Source organism: Bufo gargarizans, chromosome 5 (assembly GCF_014858855.1).
Source record: "Bufo gargarizans isolate SCDJY-AF-19 chromosome 5, ASM1485885v1, whole genome shotgun sequence".
NCBI lineage: Eukaryota > Metazoa > Chordata > Amphibia > Anura > Bufonidae > Bufo > Bufo gargarizans.
This window is the reverse complement of record NC_058084.1, coordinates 344,006,973-344,028,942: the sequence shown is the minus strand read 5'-3', so window position 1 is coordinate 344,028,942 and position 21,970 is coordinate 344,006,973. Positions and strand designations below refer to the sequence as shown.

The 21,970-nt window shown below is 43.6% G+C and overlaps 1 protein-coding gene across 8 annotated transcripts in view; it reads right to left on the bottom strand.

Moving 5' to 3' along the window:
* Positions 1–21,970, bottom strand: part of ANKRD28 (ankyrin repeat domain 28) — a 146,596-nt gene that overhangs the window by 67,436 nt on the left and 57,190 nt on the right. For all 8 annotated transcript variants that reach the window (XM_044294927.1, XM_044294921.1, XM_044294923.1 and 5 more), the window contains exon 3: positions 4,747–4,825. In XM_044294927.1, the coding sequence (XP_044150862.1) occupies positions 4,747–4,825 (79 nt within the window). The remainder of the gene's footprint in view (positions 1–4,746; positions 4,826–21,970) is intronic.

The window sequence follows — 21,970 nt, the reverse complement described above, 5'->3', positions numbered from 1 at the left end:
GACGGAGGTTTGGAGAAACACACATGGTAATGCACAGCTCATAAAGAGATGGACACGTCTATGAGACTGATGGAAGCAGTAGAGTGCTGGACTCTGGCTTGGACTAAATGGTGGAGCACGGCACATGTGCGGCCATATCGACAAACTCTTCATTGAGTGAGGACCAACAGAGCCCCAGGGATCGGTGGAGGAGCTGGCGGTGGGGCCACTGGTGATCATACACTTATCACGGACCTATGATAAATACCCTATGTGGGTGAACGCCTTCACAGCTGGCAATAGAAAGGAGACTGCTGTCAACTTATACCGCTTCTCCATGTTAACATTTGGCAGAAAGTGAGGCCTTACTACAGCAAGGATGGGGGGCTGAAACGTGGCTGCCAGATACCTCTGGGGTAAGAACAGAAGTGGACCAGCAATAATTCACCCCACATCAGGCCAGATCTCATGACTATACATAATTAGGGGAGACTTACCCCCGAGAAGCCAGGAAGAGACACTCCTTGTAATTTGAAATCATGATGGGACAGAAAGTGACAACTGGAAAAAAAATCCTGTCAACACTGATTGAATAGCGAAGGCCCAACTAAAAATTTGAGGTCCCCAAGTCACTGCCACACGTCCATTCCCATTATAAAATCTATCACTTTCATTTACAGATTTCCATTCTATTCTCATTTTATTTTTCACTTGCGGCATGACAACATCTATAGCGTTACAAGGTTGCTGCGCTCAGAGGGCTCTTATAAAATGTACTTCCGGCATCAGCTCGTCTTTGCATGATTAACCTTGTGAAACATTTTCTCCCACGTTCACTTGCGTTCTCTTTATTTTTGATTGGCGATTGCAGAAGACATTTCGGCACATCATTAAACCTCAGCGCATCCACAGTGGACACCAATAAACAGCGATAAAAGGCAGAAGAAGTATTAATATGCAGAACTACCCAAGTATTAACCCTTGATTATGACTGGGAAATTTCAATTTTTTTTCATTTTTTACTCCCAGCCTTCCCAAAACCATAACTTTAAAATTTTTCCACTTTCAGCCGTATGAGGGCTTGTTTTTTTGCAAGAGAAGTTGAACTTTCTAATGGCACCATTTAGTGGATAGTGGTATAAAAAAAAAAAAAAAAAAAAAAGTTGAATTCTAAAAGAAAAAAAAAACAAACAAAACAAAAAAAAAAACAATTCCACCACAGTTTTATGCGTTTAGTTTTTACAGCGTTTCCTATGCAATAAAACTGAGCAGTTACTTTCATTCTCTGGGTCAGTACGATTACAATGATACCACAGATGCATAGTTTTTTTTTTTTTTTACATTACCATGTGTGAGCTAATTTTTGGGCAGCGCAATCTGTACTTTTTATTGTTAGTTTTTTAGTGTGTGTATGACTTTTTGCTCGCTTTTTCATTCATTTTTATTTTTTTATTTTTTTTTTGCGGGAGGAGAGGCAGCCAAAAAAAAAACAACCATTTTGAAATTTCTTCTGTTTCGCCGTATGGGATAAATATTTTTACAGTACGGGTGTTTTGCACGCGCGTGAGAAAAAAATCGCGCATGTTTGGTACCCAAACCCGAACTTCACAGAAGTTCGGGTCTGGGATCAGTGTTCTGTAGATTGTATTATTTTTCCTTGTAACATGGTTATAAGGGAAAATAATAGCATTCTGAATACAGAATGCATACTATAATAGTGCTGGAAGGGTTAAAAAAAAAAAAATATGTTTTAACTCACCTTAGTCCACTTGATCGCGTAGCCCGGCATCCCTTCTGTCTCCTTTGCTGAACAGGACCTGTGGCGAGCATTCATTTCAGGAACAGGACCTGTGGCGAGCATTCATTTCAGGAACAGGACCTGTGGCGAGCATTCATTTCAGGAACAGGACCTGTGGCGAGCATTCATTTCAGGAACAGGACCTGTGGCGAGCATTCATTTCAGGAACAGGACCTGTGGCGAGCATTCATTTCAGGAACAGGACCTGTGGCGAGCATTCATTTCAGGAACAGGACCTGTGGTGACGTCACTCCGGTCATCACATGATCCATCACCATGGCGATGGAACATGCGATGGAACATGCGATGGAACATGCGATGACCGGAGTGACGTCAGCAAAGGAGAGACGAGAAGCCGGGCAGCGCGATCAAGTGGACTAAGGCGAGTTAAATATTATTTTTTTTAACCCCTCCAGCGCTATTTTACTATGCATTCTATATTCAGAATGCTATTATTTTTCCTTATAACCATGTTATAAGGGAAAATAATAATGATCGGGTCTCCATCCCGATAGTCTCCTAGCAACCGTGCGTGAAAATTGCACCGCATCTGCACTTGCTTGCGATTTTCACGCAACCCCATTCATTTCTATGGGGCCTGCGTTACGTGAAAAACGCACAAAATAGAGCTTGCTGCGATTTTCACGCAATGCATAAGTGATGCGTGAAAATCACCGCTCCTGTGAACAGCCCCATAGAAATGAATGGGTCGGGATTCAGTGCGGTTGCAACGCGTTCAACTCACGCATCGCATCCGCGCAGAATACTCGCCCGTGTGAAAGGGGCCTTAGATTTTTGAGCAGAGACTCTACGTCTACCATCTCCAGCGGAACCTGTAGGGTGAGTGGTGGACTTCAACCACATATACGGTTATTACTAATTTATACTATAAAGCATCTCTTTTTTTTTTATTATTATTTTTTTTTAAGATAGCGATTTGTCACTGTTTTATTGATACACTAGTTGTGGATCCACACTATTAAATAACTGCAGGGCCCAAAGTTAATAGATTAATTGGAACAGTCTGAGATGCTGTATATTTTAGGTTTTATCTATACTGATATATTTACACAATGAACAATACTTTATATTAAAATATATTTTACAAATATATGTTTGGCGCACCTGCCCATTGTTTTTAATTGCGTATACATATACTTATATACCCTCAATCTCATGCTGGGGGGGGTTATGGTGCTTTTTTTTTTTTTTTTTTTTAAATCACACTTGTGTAATATTTAATCTGAACTTGTGTATTGTACAGTGGTAGTCCATCACAAAGCGTGGAGCACTAGGGCTTCATTTCTGAGGTCTCTTTTCAATGAGCCTCTGCTAACCTGATCAACCCTAATAAGTCAGGCATATTGGCCAGGATAGAACACAATGCACATGCCCATGTTATAAACTATAAAATATTTTATGCATTCTTCTTTACCAATCACTAGCAGGGTTTCAGCAGCCGCACTGATCCGTCATCACATCCAAAAAACAACAATAGGTATTGTGTTCAAGCTAGCCGAAATCCTGCAAGCTGTGTGTGATGGGGCATCTGAGCACTCAAAATACAATATATGACCCGAAGGTGTGCAACATCAGATCACAGTGCAGCATGGGCGGGAAGAAGACCAGGGAGCGGTGAGTGTCAGCACGGTCAGGGGCAGGAGAGGTAAGTTCATTTATTTTTATATTTTTGTCTGATGGAGCTTGGGGGTCTGATCTGAGGTGGAGTGGGGGTCTGATACAGAGGTCTGATGGAGCTTGGGGGTCTGAGGAGGAATGGGGGTTTGAGCTGAGGTGGAGTGGGGGTATGATACAGAGGTCTGTGGTGCATAGGGGTATGAGGGGAGGGGGGAGTCTGATGGAGCTTGGGGGTCTGTGTAACGCCAGAGAAGGAATGTGGGTCTGATGGGGTTTTTATTTGAGATCTGAGGAAGAAAGGAGGTCTGATGAAAACATATTTTTTTCTTATTTTCTTCTCTATATCCTAGGAGTGTCTTATGGTGCAAATAATAATAAAAAAATAGGGTATGTACTAGCAATTAGATTTTGATTTACGAAGTTTTCAATATACAAGTGGTGGTTTACTGAATGTGAACCTATACTTTAAGAAGCAGCTACAGTAGTGTAACTGGGGTGTGAGAACTAATAAAACCTTCAAACCCAAGGGGTAACTGACCATATAACATAAGAAACATGTATTTTATACTAGAAAAATAAGATTAATGTTTTGTTACATTTTAAATTTAGCAACATTCCCCACTCAAAATTTATAGTGCGAGCTGTCAACATGTTTAAAAAAACAAAAAAAATAAAAATTCTCATAATTTACTATGAGGTCACTTTTTTGTCCGATGGCATCAATAATAAAATCAGGACCTCTACCTGTCAAGCTATGGACGCAGGACAAGCTCACACAACAAAAAACTGGCCTGACATAACCGATAAGCAACTGTACCCTACACACTTTAAATGTTGAAACATATACTGTACATTTAAAGGGGTTGTCTCACTTCAGTAATTTGCATTTATCATGCAGAGAAAGTTACTACAAGGCACTTACTAATGTATTATTATCCATATTGCCTTCTTTGCTGACTGGATTCATTTTTCCATCACATTACACACTGCTCGTTTCCATGGTTACAGACCACCCTGCAATCCATCAGTGGTGGTCGTGCTTGCAAACCATTGGAGAAAGCGTCAGCCTCCCTGGTGGCCGGGACCTTGGGAGCGCACATAGGCTAGTGCTTTTTCTTATAGCACGGCCACTGCTGGATTGCAGTAGTCTGTAACCATGGAAACAAAGCAGTGTATAATGTGATAGAAGAATGAATCCAGCCAGCAAAGGAGGAAATATGGATAACAATACATTAGCAAGTGCCTTGTAGTGACTTTCTCTACATGATAAATGTCACTTACTGAAGCGAGACAACCCCTTTAAAAGCATGAGTGCCATAAATAGAACATACCAGATAAAATAAGGAGCTCTATTATTTCAGCATCTCCTAGATAGGCAGCTGCGTGGAGTGGTGTTCTCTTCTCATGGTCCTGCAAGAATAAAGAAATAATGAAGAATATAAAACGGCAATAAGGTAAAGACATCAATTTCAATAAACAAATTGTGCAAATTTACGTTGACATATTTTAATTACGTTGGTAAAGGTTTTATGAAACACAAACCATAAGGGTTAAGGATACCATGTTTGAATGGATTAGGCAGTGGCTGAGGGACAGACATCAGAGGGTTGTAGTCAATGGAGTATATTCAGACCAAGGTCTTGTTACCAGTGGGGTACTAAGGGATCTGTTCTGGGACCCATATTGTTTAATATCTTTATCAATGAAATTGCAGAAGGCCTCGATGGTAAGGTGTGTCTTTTTGCTGATGACACAAAGATTTGTAACAGGGTTGATGTTCTTGGAGGGATACACCAAATGGAAAAGGATTTTGGAAAACTAGAGGAATGGTCAGAAATCTGGCAACTAAAATGTAATGTGGATAAGTGCAAGATAATGCACCTGGGGTGTAAAAACCCAAGAGCAGAATATAAAATCAGTGATACAGTCCTAACCTCAGTATCTGAGGAAAGGGATTTAGGGGTCATTATTTCAGAAGACTTAAAGGTAGGCAGACAATGTCATAGAGCAGCAGGAAATGCTAGCAGAATGCTTGGGTGTATAGGGAGAGGCATTACCAGTAGAAAGAGGGAGGTGCTCATGCCGCTGTACAGAGCACTAGTGAGACCTCATTTGGAGTATTGTGCTCAGTACTGGAGACCATATCTCCAGAAGGATATTGATACGTTGGAGAGAGTTCAGAGAAAAGCTACTAAACTGGTACATGGATTGCAGGATAAAACTTACCAGGAAAGATTAAAGGACCTTAACATGTATAGCTTGGAAGAAAGACGAGACAGAGGGGATATGATAGAAACTTTTAAATACATAAAGGGAATCAACAAGGTAAAAGAGGAAAGAATATTTAAAAGAAGAAAAACTGCTACAAGAGGACATAGTTTTAAATTAGAGGGGCAAAGGTTTAAAAGTAATATCAGGAAGTATTACTTTACTGAGAGAGTAGTGGATGCATGGAATAGCCTTCCTGCAGAAGTGGTAGCTGCAAATACAGTGAAGGAGTTTAAGCATGCATGGGATAGGCATAAGGCCATCCTTACAACATGATGTTAAACAAGAGACTGTGCAGTCACTGGAAGGCATGTGCCACTCCATCTGATGAACCACTATTTTGCTAGTAATGCCACCCAGCACCCCACCCCCGTTTGATTGACAGTTCCTGAGATTTCATAGGAAGTACAAATCATAAAAAGGAAAAATCAGGTGAACCGAAGGGAGCAGCACCATCCTCCATGCACCCAAAAAACATATTAGAATTTTAAAAAAAATCACTCCGCAGGATTGGGGCTCGTGCACATGAGCATATCTGTTTTGCAGTCTGCTGCCATTTTCTCTTTCACGTCAATAGATATAATCTTTTTTTTTTTTGCACTGCCACGGAATGTGCTGTTCGCATTTTTTTTGTGGACCTTTTGAAATGAATGGGTTCACATACGATCTGCAAAAAATGCAGATCGGATGCCGACCAAACATATGGTCGTGTGCATGAGGCCTTAGAGGACTGGATTTTCACAAAAAAGGTGTGGTTACGTTTTAGGACACCTGTCCTACGTGGAGGTGTGCCTATTCTGAAACAGATTTTGGAGGTGACAGCCTCCATTTAACCCCTTAGTGACCAACCTGTTTTGGGCCTTACTGACCAAGAGTTTTTCTTCTTTTTTATCGTCGTGTTCCAAGAGCTTAAGTTTTATTTATTTTTCCCCGTCTATATAGCTTTATGAGAGCTTGTTTTTTTGTGGCACAAGTTGTAGTTTTTAATTGCGCCATTTTGGGGTACACAACTTTCTGACTAACTAATTAACTCTTTATGGGAGGGAGATGGGAAAAACTGAAATACTTCCACTGTGTTTTTACGCTATAAATTTTAGGGCGTTCATTTTTCGGTATAAGTAACATAATATCTTTATTCTCTGGGTCACTATGATTACAGTGATACCAAATACATATCGTTTTTGTTACGTTTTACTACTTTTTTGCAATTTTTTTTTTTTTGCATAGCAGCTTCCCAACACACGTAACTTTTTAATTTATTTCTATGGAGTTGTGTGAGTGCTTGATTTTTGGAGGACGACTTGTATTTTTCATTAGTTTCATTTTGGAGTAAATGACGCTTTTTGATCGCTTGTTATTAAGTTTTTTTGTGGCAACTAAGAATAAATTAGCAATTCTGTATTATTTTTTTACGGCGTTCACCATAGGGGATAATTTACACGATATTTATGTAGTCCGGGTTGTTACGGATACCAAATATATGGGGGATATTTTTTTTTTGGGCAATTTTTTTAATGTTTTTTTTTATTAAATAAATGTGTGTTTTGTTTTACCACTTAATAGTCCCACAAGGGGACTATAAGGGCTCTTTTAGGCTACTTTCACACTTGCGGCAGGACGGATCCGGCAGGCTGGTCTCCTTGTCGGATCCGTCCTTCCGCTGTTTCGCCGTATCGTCCCCATTGACTATAATGGGGACAGGAGCGGTGCTCGGGCGCAGTACGGCAGTGCAAAAAGGCCCACCGGACTAAAAGTCCTGCATGTCCGACTTTTTAGTCCGGCGGTCTCTGACCGCGAACTGCCGTACTGCGCCGGAGCGCCGCCCCCATTATAGTCAATGGGAACGGAGCGGCGGTCCGGCGATACAGTGGAAGGAAGGCTCCGACAGGGAGACCAGCCTGCCGGATCCGTCCTGCCGCAAGTGTGAAAGAAGCCTTACACGAGCGGATGCTGTGCGTGGAATCCGCTGAGTGAAGGACTGCCAAACTCCGTTCCGGACAGCAGAAACATGGAGCATTAACATGACTGATAATGCTCCGTGCCTCTCTGTGACCTTTTAACTACAAAATCACAGTGAGATAAAGTTGTCACAGTGATTTTGTAGTAAAAAGGTCACAGAGAGGCACATAGCATTACCAATCATGTTAATGCTCAGTGTCTCTGCTGTCAGGAGCGGGGTTTGGTACTCTTTCACGCAGCTGATGACATGCACGGCATCCGCTCGTGTGAAAGAGCCCTAACAGACAGCTTTTTGATTGATGTTAAAATGCAATGCACTATTCCTATAGTGCAGGTATCCTCAAACTGCGGCCATCCAGCTGTTGCAAAACTACAACTCCCAGCATGCCCGAAATTACTCAAGGCTGGTCTGGGGCCTACATCAGACTCCTGTCAGCCTTCACACCCATCGGCACGCCGCAATCGTATTTGCGAGGTGCTGATGGAAGACAAAAAGGTATGCAAAGTGTTAAACAGCCCGGATTGGCACTCCGGCCAGTCCTGGCTGTTGAGCCGGGCCCCCGCTCCCTGCTGCACTTGCGACCCATGCAGCGCTTAGATTGGCCACCGTGAAAAAAAAAAACGGCGGCCCAGCCTAAGGCCCCTTAGTGACCACCGTAAAAAGGAGTATGTGTGGTCACTAAGGGGTTAAAGGCGTTTTCCGATATTGTAATAGTGATGACCTAGCCTCAGGAGAGGTCATCAGTACCCGAGAGGTGGGGGTCTAACAACCGGGACTCCAGCGATCAGATGTCTAAAAAGGCAGCGGAGCTCATAGTAGCACCACTTGCTCCCTTCCCTAGGCCTGTGACTACACATTAATTGGTTACATGGCCTAGGAGCAGCTCAGCCCAGCTCATATGATGTTTGGAGTGTTACCGTTTAGAGGTGTGCCCCTCAAGAGTGACACTATCCAATCAGTGCTGCTTTTGTTAGATTGTGCACTGACACACCCCCTACTGGTAACGCCCATCTGGACCTTTACTGTAAAACGGCTAGAAATTCATTCCTAACTTTTAACAGGAATGATATAGTAACGACACAACAGAGTCATAAGAATTGATGCTCCAGAGTGGTCATTACATGGGGAATGCATGTAGTTACTAAAACAGACATGTCAGAAGGGGCAATGGGTCCTCTTTATAGGGAACCTGTCACCATGAGAATGTGAATTAATCTGCCAGCAGCATGTTATATAGAGCAGGAGGAGCTGAGCGTTTTGGGGAAAGCCAGTAAACCTGTAATTTATCCATTTAAATTCCTGCTCATTCTGGGTTTTGTAGTCAAGGAGGCGGTCCTATCAGTGATAGTCATATTAGGGAAGCGGTCAATCACTGATTGTCGTCAAGGAGGCCATCCTATCAGTGATTGACCGCTTCCCTTCTATGACTATCACCGATAGGACCGCCTCCTTGACTACAAAGCCCAAAAGGATAAGGAATTTGAATAAATTACAAGTTTTACTGAATTTTTTTTCCCATAAAACTATATAAATCAATCTACTCAGCTCCTCCAGCTCTATAACATTTTGAGCAGGCACCTAGGCTAAATGCCCCGCCCCCCATGCCGCAAACCGCAGGTCCATTCAGACCTGAAGTTTGCGGCTTTTTATTGTGCGGGCGGCGGTGCCATCGGGTCACCATGGGGCTGTGGGGGGGACCCGATGGCATGGAAGGCAGCGCGATGCCTAAGGAAGGCATCGCGCTGCCTTCCGGTGAAGAGCCTGTGAGATCCAGCCCCCTGGATCTCACAGGCCGGAAGCTGTATGAGTAATACAGAAGTATTGGAATGCATTGTAAAGGATTAGACCCCCAAAAGTTCAAGTCCCAAAGTGGGACAAAAAATAAAGTGAAAAAAATAAAGTGAAAAAAATAAAGTGAAAAAAATAAAGTGAGAAAAATAAAGTTCCCCCCCCCAAAAAAATTAAAAGTTTCAAGTTAAAATAAACAAAGTCATTTTCTCCAAATAAAAAAAAAGTATACATATTAGGTAACGCCGCGTCCGTATCAACCGGCTCTATAAACATAACAGGACCTAACCCCTCAGATGAACACCGTAAAAAATAAAAACTGTGCTAAATAAACCATTTTTTTGTCAACTTACATCACAAAAAGTACAACAGCAAGCGATCAAAAAGGCGTTTGGCCACCAAAATAGTACCAATCTAACAGTCACCTCATCACGCAAAAAATGAGCACCTACCTGAGACAATCACCAAAAAAAAAACAAAAAAAAAAAAACTATGGCTCAGAATATGGACACTAAAACATCATTTTTTTTATTTCAAAAATGATATTATTGTGTAAAACTTACATAAATAATTTTTTTTTAAAAAAAGTATACATATTAGGTATCGCCGCGTCCGTATCGACCAGCTCTATAAAAATATCACATGACCTAACCCCTCAGATGAACACAGTAAAAAATAAAAACGGAGCTAAATAATAGGGATCGACCGATATTGATTTTTTAGGGCCGATACCGATACCGATAATTTGTGAACTTTCAGGCCGATAGCCGATAATTTATACCGATATTCTGGGAACTTTCATTTTTGAAAAAAAAATTAAAATTCCCACAAATCTGCTGAAAATTAATGTTTATTTTTATTGTAAATCTTTCTTTTTCATTTATATTTAATATTTTGGTGTTTTTATTTTTATTACTTTTATTTTTTTTTAAACTAACTTTTAGCCCCCTTAGGGACTAGAACCCTTGTCCTATTCACCCTGATAGAGATCTATCAGGGTGAATAGGAGCTCACACTGTCCCTGCTGCTGTGTGCTTTGTGCACACAGCAGCATGGAGCTTATCATGGCAGCCAGGGCTTCAATAGCGTCCTGGCTGCCATGGTAACCGATCGGAGCCCCAGCATTACACTGCTGGGGCTCCGATCGGAGGAGCAGGGGAGAGGGAATCCTGTGGGGGGCGCACTGCGACTGGGGTGGGGGGGAGCACCACTGCTTAATACTGGGGGGGGGGGGGGGGGGGCGCACTGCGCCACCAATGCTTAATACTGGGGGGGCTTGGGGGGGAGGCGCACTGCGCCACCAATGCCTAATATTTGTGGGGAGGGGGGCGCACTGCGCCACCAATGTCTGATACTGGGGGGCTTGGGGGGGCGCACTGCGCCACCAATGAAGCTTAATTTCTAATTTATTCATATACAGGAGGCGGGAGCTGGCTGCAGGATCACATAGCCGGCTCCCGACCTCTATGAGCAGTAGCTGCGATCCGCGGCACCTGAGGAGTTAACTACCGCAGATCGCAGCTACAGCTCATAGAGGCCGGGAGCCGGCATGGTGATTCTGCAGCTCCCGCCTCCTGTATATGAATTAATGTGATATTAAGCTTCATTGGTGGAGCAGTGGCCATAGCTCCTCCCCTCCTCTTGTCCCCTGTCCTCCCATTGGCTGGAGCGGCAGCAGCAGCACAGGGGGAGGAGACACTGCTCCTTCTCCCCTGTGCTGCTGCTGAGGGAACACGGAGAGCGCTGTCAGCAGCGCGATCTGTGTTCCCAGTACGCTATCGGAATATCGGCAAAATAAATGCCGATACCGATAACGTTCAAAATCCTGAATATCGGCCGATAATATCGGTAAATCCGATAATCGGTCGATCCCTACTAAATAAACAATTTTTTGTCACCTTACATCACAAAAAGTACGCACCCAAGAATAGTGCCAATAAAACATCTCATCCCGCTAAAATCATACCCTACCCAAGGTAATCTCCCAAAAACTGAAAAGATATGGCTCTCAGACTATGGAAACACTAAAAAATAAATTTTCTTTTGCTTCAAAAATGAAATCATTGTGTAAAACTTACACTTACATAAATAAAAAAAAAAGTATACATATTAGATATCGCCGCATCCGCGCAATTTGCAGACCCATTCACTTTCAATGGGGCTGGAACGGATGCGAATCCGCATTTTCGGGATCCGCATCCGTTTTTTCGTGACCTGTTTTTTCAAAATCTGCAATTCCGTTCCTGAAAAAAATAGAACACGTCCTATTTTTGTCCGCAATTGCGGACAAAAATAGAACACGTCCTATTTTTGTCCGCAATTGCGGACCAGAAACAGCATTTTCTATTATAGTGTCTGTGATGTGCGGTCCGTAAATTGCGGATTGCACATAGCAGGTGTCCGTGTTTTGCGGATCCGCAAAACACTTACGGACGTGTGAATGGACCCTAATACTGTAACTTGAGGGACCACTGTATTGTATTCCCCTCAATACGTCATAAAAAATAAAAAGCAAGTAAGAAAATAACATTATGGCCAGAAAAAAAATAACCGTCTACATTACAATGTCTCCACGGTAGATATAAAGTACATAAAACTAAGAAAAGAAAAAAAAAAAGGCAAAAATAATCCTGCTTCAGCTTATATATCCAAAAAATCTGGTATACATTGCATGTAGATGTTTAAGACTGTGAGGAAAGGAACATAATATAAAAGAAAAAAGGGAGGGGGGACGGAAAAGGGAAAAAGAAAAACAGTTCTCTCCTTCGCTCCATATGTGACGATCAGTATGGTGAAGATCCCAAACGGACCATATCTTCAATAACTTATCTACATTCCCCTGTGACAAAGCAGTATAGTGATCCAAAGAGCGTGTGTCTTGAATACGGGAGTAATAATCCGCTTTGTATGGAGGAGCAGTTATTTTCCAGAAAAGCGCTATTAGGCATTTTGCAGCAGTAAGTAAATGGAGGAGCATTCAGTAGATACGTGAGCGAGTCCAATGCCACTGAGCATCCCAGGACTTCCTGTACTACAGAAGCCAAAGTCCAGAATGTGGTAGATTGAGGCACCACTAGCTGAACATCTCCAATTATATGGATTTCTGCACAAATTAGTCATAAAATGTGATCTGATCTTCATCTAAGGCCTCTTTCACACTTGCGTTGTCCGGATCCACTTGCCGGAATTACACGCCGGATCCGGGAAAACGCAAGTGTACTGAAAGCATTTGAAGATGGATCAGTCTTCAAAATGCTTTCAGTGTTACTATGGCAACCAGGACTTTAAAAGCGTCCTGGGTGCCATAGTAACACTGAAAGCATTTTGAAGACTGATCCATCTTCAAATGCTTTCAGTACACTTGCGTTTTTCCGGATCCGGCGTGTAATTCCGGCAAGTGGAGTACACGCCGGATCCGGACAACGCAAGTGTGAAAGAGGCCTTAGATGAAGATCAGATCACATTTTATGACTAATTTGTGCAGAAATCCATATAATTGGAGATGTTCAGCTAGTGGTGCCTCAATCTACCACATTCTGGACTTTGGTGGGAGCGGGGAGCGGGGGAGCAGTATACTTACCATCCGTGCGGCTCCCGGGGCGCTCCAGAGTGACGTCAGAGCGCCCCATGCGCATGGATGACGTGCCATGCGATGACGTCATCCATGCGCCTGGGGCGCCCTGACGTCACTCTGGAGCGCCCCGGGAGCCGCATGGATGGTAAGTATGCTGCTCCCCCGCTCCCCGCTACACTTTACCATGGCTGCCAGGACTTTAGCGTCCCGGCAGCCATGGTAACCACTCTAAAAAAGCTAAACGTCGGATCCGGCAATGCGCCGAAACGACGTTTAGCTTAAGGCCGGATCCGGATCAATGCCTTTCAATGGGCATTCATTCCGGATCCGGCCTTGCGGCAAGTCTTCGGTTTTTTTGGTCGGAGCAAAAAGCGCAGCATGCTGCGGTATTTTCTCCGGCCAAAAAACGTTCCGTTCCGGAACTGAAGACATCCTGATGCATCCTGAACGGATTTCACTCCATTCAGAATGCATTAGTATAATCCTGATCAGGATTCTTCCGGCATAGAGCCCCGACGACGGAACTCTATGCCGGAAGACAATAACGCAGGTGTGAAAGAGCCCTTAGTCACAACAATAGACAATCACAGTCTGCTTAAACTAATAACACACAAAGAATTAAATGTTACCACGTTTTTATTGATCACACCATGTAAACGTTCACAGTGCAGGTGGAAAAAGTATCTGTAGTTGCCGATCAGACGTGCACAACGGTCAGGAGTAATTCTTGACCATTCCTCTTTACAGAACTGTTTCAGTTCAGCAATATTCTTGGGATGTCTGGTGTGAATCGCTTTCTTGAGGTCATGCCACAGCATCTCAATCGGGTTGAGGTCAGGACTCTGACTGGGCCACTCCAGAAGACGTATTTTCTTCTGTTTAAGCCATTCTGTTGTTGATTTACTTCTATGCTTTGGGTCGTTGTCCTGTTGCAACACCCATCTTCTGTTGAGCTTCAGCTGGTGGACAGATGGCCTAAAGTTCTCCTGCAAAATGTCTTTTATAAACTTAGGAATCCATTTAGGCCCTGACGCAGCAAAGCAGACACAAACCATGATGCCCCCACCACCATACTTCACAGTTGGGATGAGGTTTTGATGTTTGTGTGCTGTGCCTCTTTTTCTCCACACATAGTGTTGTGTGTTTCTTCCAAACAACTCAACTTTGGTTTCATCTGTCCACAGAATATTTTGCCAGTACTGCTGTGGAACATCCAGGTGCTCTTGTGCAAACTGTAAACGTGCAGCAATGGGTTTTTTTTTGGACAGCAGTGGCTTCCTCTGTGGTATCCTCCCATGAAATCCATTCTTGTTTAGCGTTTTACGTATCATAGATTCACCAACAGGGATGTTAGCATGTGCCAGAGACTTTTGTAAGTCTTTAGCTGACACTCTAGGATTCTTCTTCACCTCATTGAGCAATCTGCGCTGTGCTCTTGCAGTCATCTTTACAGGACGGCCACTCCTAGGGAGAGTAGCAGCAGTGCTGAACTTTCTCCATTTATAGACAATTTGTCTTACCGTGGACTGATGAACAGTAAGGCCTCATTCACACAGTCAGTGTTCGGTCAGTGATTTCCATCAGTGATTTCCATCAGTGATTTTGAGCCAAAACCAGGTGCGGCTCTAAACACAGAACAGGTGCAGATCTTTCCTTTATACCTTATCTCTGTGGAGGCTCCAATCCAGGTTTTGGCTCACAATCACTGATGGAAATCACTGACCGAACACCGACGTGTGAATGAGGCTTAAGGCTTTTGGAGATACTTTTATAACCCTTTCCAGCTTTATGCAAGTCAACAATTCTTAAATCGTAGGTCTTTTGAGAGCTCTTTTGTGTGAGGCATCATTCACATCAGGCAATGCTTCTTGTGAAAAGCAAACCCAGAACTGGTGTGTGTTTTTTATAGGGCAGGGCAGCTGTAACCAACAACTCCAATCTCATCTCATTAATTGGACTCCAGTTGGCCGACACCTAACTCCAATTAGCTCTTGGAGATGTCATTAGTCTAAGACATGGATGTCAAACTCATGGCCCTCCAGATGTTGCAAAACTACAACTCCCATCATTCCCTGATAGCTGTAGTATGCCCAGGCATGATGGGAGTTGTAGTTTTGCAACAGCTGGAGGGCCACGAGTTTGACATCCCTGGTCTAAGGGGTTCACATACTTTTTCCACCTGAACTGTGAATGTTTACATGGTGTGTTCAATAATAACATGGTAACATTTAATTCTTTGTGTGTTATTAGTTTAAGCAGACTGTGATTGTCTATTGTTGTGACTTAGATGAAGTTCAGATCACATTTTATGACCAATTTGTGCAGAAATCCATATCATTCCAAAGGGTTCACATAATTTTTCTTGCAACTGTACATTAGGGATATTCCCGTTAAGGGTATGCAACATTTCGGGGTATGATATCAGTGCATCAGTAGTTTTAATTGGTTTTCTTTATAGGCTACACAAGAGGAACTAGCAAAAGCCCAGTATGTTATCTTTACTGTATCTGTCTCCTGACACATTGAAAATCCCTGAACTTGCTGTATAGTATCTGCCTGGCCCACAGCCCAGATGTGCTTCTTGATGGATGGGGCAAATTCATCAGTAATGAAGAAGGATGTTGAAGAACCACTGACTGAACAGAGCGAAGATAAAGCATAATAAAAACCAGAATAATCACCAGAAACGACATGCTCTGCTCGCTACCAGCAGGCTGAATGTTAAAAAAAAACTAAATCTACTGTAGAAACAGTTCTGAGATTATCTGCTTCTTCACTAGTGCTGTGTGAATCTACTCACATTAAACGGGGATGTCCATAGATGTAACATTAGCCTGCACCAAGGGCTTCCACGAAAAGCTACTCCCCCTCCCTAAAGGAGCTGATGCAGCACAGGGGAAGCCCGGCCAGTGACACTTTCTTGCTATGATCTCAGACAGGCAAGGACCTCCACATACTGTGCCACCCTGCTGTCTAATCCAGGTGGTAGTAGCGAATTCCTTCAAGACGAAGCTGTGTAGCGGACCAACACAGGGGCCTATTTTTAGCTGCCTTTTTTTTGGCTGCAATTTGACAGTAACATGCAAAAAAGACCCTAAGGCTGCGTTCACACGGGCGAGATTTCCGCGCGGGTGCAATGCAGTAGGTGAACACATTGCACCTGCACTGAATCCTGACCCATTCATTTCAATGGGGCTGTGTACATGAGCGTTTTTTTTCATGCATCACTTCTGCAATGCTTTAAAATCGCAGCATGTTCTATATTCTGCGTTTTTCACGCAGCCCTGGCCCCATAGAAGTGAATGGGGCTGCGTTAATAACGCATTGCATCTGCAAGCAAGTGCGGATGCAATGCGTTTTTCACTGATGGTTGCTAGGAGATGTTGTTTGTAAACCTTCAGTTTTTTATCACGCGCGTGAAAAACGCATCAAAACGCATTGCACCCGCGCGGAAAAAACTGAACAACTAAACGCAATTGCAGCCAAAACTGACTGAACTTGCTTGCAAAATGGTGTGAGTTTAACTGAACGCACCCTGAACGCATCCGGACCTAATCTGTCACGCTCGTGTGAACTCAGCCTAACTCTAAAGAGTCCAATACAAGATGTGCAAATGGAATTACCTGAGCACCATAAGTGCTCATGTGCACAGATCCTGTACAGCTTTACATGGCGCCCCTATGGCTCTGTCTCACTGAACCATAAGCTCCCCATGCAGCGCCATACGTTTTCCTATTTGCCTTCATATTGCACCATGGACCCGCAGCAGTTTCGGGGTGCATGAGCCCCTAGGGCTGTTTCACACGAGCATGTGCAGTCTGGTAATCATGTTCCGTGTGTGTGAACGTGATCCTCAGTTCTTGCAGGTATGCATGGCATTATACTGATTTATAATGCTGTGTGCCTCTGCTTGACCTAATTTCTACAGAATGCACTTGCTGCCGATTATAAATTTGCGGCATGTTCAAAAAGCTCTGCAGAATGTGGATGAGGTTTTTAAAATGCCTTGTACAGTAACCTGCTGCAGGCTGGATCTACACAGGCAGAAGTGGGAGCAATCTGCCAGCGAGTGAGGAAAGGCTATGCTAGGCTTCAGACCCTTCGTTTTAGTGATGGCCAACTGTCTTACCACTCGGACCCCCACGGATCAGAACTTTTGACACATCTCTATAGCACGTGAAAAGTTTTATGAAAGTGCAGTTACTCTCAAAAAAAAAAAAAAAAAAAAAAAACCTGCACTGAAATGGTAAATAACACTTTATGGCTTCATTAATAGCATAACTAAAACCAATTCATGAATCGTGACTAGATCAACAATTGAAGCAAATATTACCGGAGCCCCCCATGGTCCTCTTTTCAATAGGGGCAGAGAACCGAAGGCTTTATTTAGAAAGCACTGGTGTGCAGCGCATACAAAAAGCTGAAGCAGCAGGTAGATTGTGATTTACAGCGCAGTCAGCTTTAGCACACACACATCACAGGGCGCACGTGATCCACATGTTGTTTTCCCCTAAAAGACAAGAATTCTAGCCAAATGTCTGCAGAGATGAACAAAAACTCCATAAAGTGATCCACTGACTCTTCGTTGCTACAGATTAACATGTATTTAGATCCTATGCAGGGGGTGGGCAAGCTGCGGCACTCCAGCTGTTGTCAAACTACAACTCCCAGCATGCATATTTGGTCTGCTCTTCTAAGAAATAAATGGAGCATGCTGGGAATCGAAGCTGCACAACAGCTGGAGTGCCGCAGGTTGCCCACCCCTGCAAGGGAATGACATATGGCAAGGATATGCCGTCACTTTGAGATCAGTAGGGAGGACCCTCATCAAAAGCTTAGAATGAAGGAGCCACAGATTCAGCACAGCAGTCTCTACACCATTTTCCCTGTCCGCTTCTGCGCAACCACATCCACCCGCCCCCACCCCCCATGCAGGGATACAGGGAACTGCAGCTAGCCCTATTTCCCTAAGTGGTGCCACGCAGCAGGCATCCCTGTACACGGGGTGGCCAGGGCATAACGCTGCAAGGGCCACAGAGCAGAATGACAGGTCCAGCTATTTGCTTCAGTTCCACTCCAGAGTGAAGCAGAAAACACCGGAGGGGAACAGAGAGAGAACTGATCTTAGTTTTCTATGGGATCGTTCCCATACATCCTGCACATCACACAAAGGCCGCATGCTCAGTTTTTCTGTCCGATGCAATCAATGAACAGATGCCGGATTTGCGCACCAACATGCAGTTGTGTCAGGCTCCAGCATAAAACAGGCCAGGCAAACCGGATGTGAGGGTATGGGGAGGAGTGATCGCTAATGTCATCGCTCTTCCCCATACTGCCTCGTTGTTTCCCAGTGCAGATCGTGTTTACACAGCACAATCTGCACTGGGAAAGGATCATCTTTTGTGCTGTACAAAAAATATAACTACCCGATGAACCAACATTTTGCTCCTTCATTGGCGGTGCATTTACACTGCCAGATAGTCGATAACTAGTGTTACTAGTAACGCTGGATAGCGATGATCAGTTCAATCGTCAGCCCGTGTAAAGGGCCCTTTAGAGATATGCCATCACTTTACCAGATGAAAAGTCCTTTTAAAGAGGACCTTTCACTACAGCATAAACTAAACACTAACTATATCAGTGGGCAGAGCGGCGCCCAGGGGTCCCCCTGCACTTACTAGTATGCCTGGGTGCCGCTCCGTTCGCCCGGTATAGGCTCCGGTGTCTGCGCTCCCTCTGACTGATTTCTTGTAGGAGGGGTGTCCCTTGCTGCAGTGCTGGCCAATCGCAGCGCACAGCTCATAGTAGTAAGTGCAGGGGGACCCCTGGGCGCCGCTCTGCCCACTGATATAGTTAGTTTTTAGTTTATGCTGTAGTGAAAGGTCCTCTTTAAATAGTACTATGGGTTTTAAAGGGGTATTACAGTTGTTACAAGTGGGTAGATAACTAAGCTTGGTAGAGACCGATCACAAGAATGGGGACCCCATAACCCTTAGAGCCCCCTGAATTAACCGGAGCAGCAGGTCGGGCATGCATCTCTATGGGTGTTGTTCCGGAAATAGCCGAGCAGCACTGTACTCCGCTGGGTCTGGAACTCCCATTTCCCAAAACATTCGGATTATACATCTGCGCACTAGTGATTATCATTAGCATCCGTATACTTATTATACCGGTCTAGAACATGTGCTTGCAGTGTAAATATTGGCTAACTACAGGGATAGATTAAGCCTGAACCTGCAAACATAATCCCTTAATGCAAAAGGAAGATAAAATGTACAACGAAGGCAAAGAAAAATAAAATAAAATGAAGACAGACTACTGAAACCTGTGACATAAAGATAGTATGCTATGAAAAGTATTTACCACCCACCCCAACAGCTGGACTCCTGAGAACGGGGGTTCCCGAGACCCCTCTCTAAATAGATTTATAGTTCACAACCTTTCACCTGTGGGTAGGTGATAAAATACTTTTTGTGGTATAACCCCTCTAAAAGGGAACGTGTCAGTAGATTCACGCTGCCTGAACCACTTGCTCCCTCATTACAGAGAATGCTGCAGAACTAATTTATCAATGGGTCACCTGGGCAGCTCCCTGACCGATCTCTCTCTCTGGGTGGTATTACACTGCCTTGTTGCTGATAGATGCTAATCATCCATCGGAACTAGTTTGTCCTGGCCTGAAAAAAAACTCTGGATGAGGGAGGAATGATCACTACCACAGTTGTTCCTCCCTCCTTCTCTTCTAAAGATGATCTCGCTGATGTGCTGCCGATGTGCTGAAGATAATTGGGCATCTTTCATCTTGATAAAAGATGTCCATCAGCCGGTTACCGTATATAGCTCGATGATACAGGCCAATTATCAAGAACGAGCGTTCGTATTCCTGATAACTGGCCTGAAATTGTGCAGTCTAATAGGGCCTTATATGTGTATAGGAAGAGACCTGTGTATCAAAGAGATCCAGACATGGAGCTGCCCAGATGAGTATTCTTCCCATTCCTGGCTCCGACCTAACTTCTCTGAAATGCTGCAGAGCTTCAGATTAAAACATGGTTCTCCGTAAAGAGGGAGCCTGTCGGGATTGTATGCAGCATGAATCTCCAGGCAGGTTCCTTCAAAGCAGGTGCACCCATATTAATGACAACTGAACCCCCAGAGTAACCTGGATGCTCCAGAATAGATATTCACTAAAGTATTTAGAAAAGTAGACATGTCTAGTCGTGACTGACCGGAGTAAAGAGTGGAAAACTTACAAGGTAACAACCAGGCTGTAAATATACAAGTTCACACCAACAGATTATTTTTGCAGTTGCACAGAGAGTGCGGAGACAAGTGTGGAATGCACGGCAGAAGCTGTAACATTGCCTTCAGAGGAAAACCACCTCCGTACTTGACCTTCCAGACAGTTCCTCAGGCAGCTGGAGATCAAGACGGCTTTAACACGTTGAGGTTTGCACAGCATTGTCCAGATCCGCAGTTACTATCCTTCCTGGAATTGTTGTACCTTGTACTCCTCACATATTACTAGGACTATGCCTTCCAGCCAAACTCTGCTCCAACCTCAAGGCAAGCAGAGACGTCTGTGACATGAGCTAATGGAGGAAGTTAAAAGGGAAGGTGTTTTTTTTTTTTAAATATAGAATAACTGCCTTTTTTGTTGGGGAATTGATAAAAAAAAATTTTTAATATACTTTATTGTTTTTGAATGAAAAAAAACTGACTCTATAGTCAAGTCTTTCACACTCGCGTTTTGGCTTTCCGTTCAGGGCTCTCACAAGCGGTCCAAAACGGATCAGTTTGCATTGTAATGCAATCTGAATGGATAAGGATCCGCTCAGAATGCATCAGTTTGTGGCGTTTTGGTGTCCGTCTGACGAAACTGAGCCAAACGGATCCGTCCTGGCACACAATGTAAGTCAATGGGGACGGATCCGTTTTCTATGACAATAGAAAACGGATCTGTCCTCCATTGACTTTCAATGGTGTTCAAGACTGATCTGTCTTTGCTATGTTAAAGATAATACAAACGGATCTGTACAAAACGCGAGTAGCCTAACTTTTGACAGTGATCTGCCGGTCGTCACTGTTCAGCGCAGTACTGAAAAAGGAAGATGTTCCTCACTCGCAGCACTGCCCTTACTGCCTCTCCCTTGGTAGGACCCCACCAATCTCAATAGATAACTTTTACCTACCGGAATACCCCTTTAACTTTAGGGTCAGTTTTTCCATAAAGGCATGTTGAAAAAAATGTTTCTTTATAATTGCCCTACACAGTTAAAAAAAAAAAAAAAAAAAAAAAAAGAAAGAAAGAAAAATGACAGGGTGGGGTCACATCACGTTTTCCCCCATCCTTTTAACGTATACGTTAAACGGATGCCTCAGACTGATGCCATACAGTGGCATCTGTTCCCCATAGGAGTTCCCTTGGAAAATAAAAAAAAATAGTAACCGTATTTTTTTTTTTTTTTACTGGACTGCGCAGGATACAAGAATGCGGTGTGCTACTTTTTTTTTGTAGCATAAACGTCAAACAGAGGCAGAAAACGTGACGTGAAACCACCTTTACGCTTTAACTGATTAAAACTGCATTATTCCAACCTTTCCTTTCTTCTACTTTGTCTTTACCTTCTGCTGGAGAGGGGGTGAGCTGTGCGGGTATGTTCACATGGCGGAAAATCTGACATGTATTCGCCTTGGAATTTGCATCAGAAATCCAAAAGCTGAAACTTGGATTTTCTGATGCATTTGCAACTGTACATGCTGCACATGTCCATAACATGCCTGCAAAACGTACACGCCGTATGGATCTTGCAAAACAAGTAAGGCTCCAAAGGCAGACGAACCCTCTAATACTCCACTGCATAGAGCGCCTTACGCAGTTCTAGAATACGTATGGCTCTGCCGCATGCACCGCGTCCTAAAAGAAGCACCAGATTGATAATGAACTTCTACTAACTGGAGACGT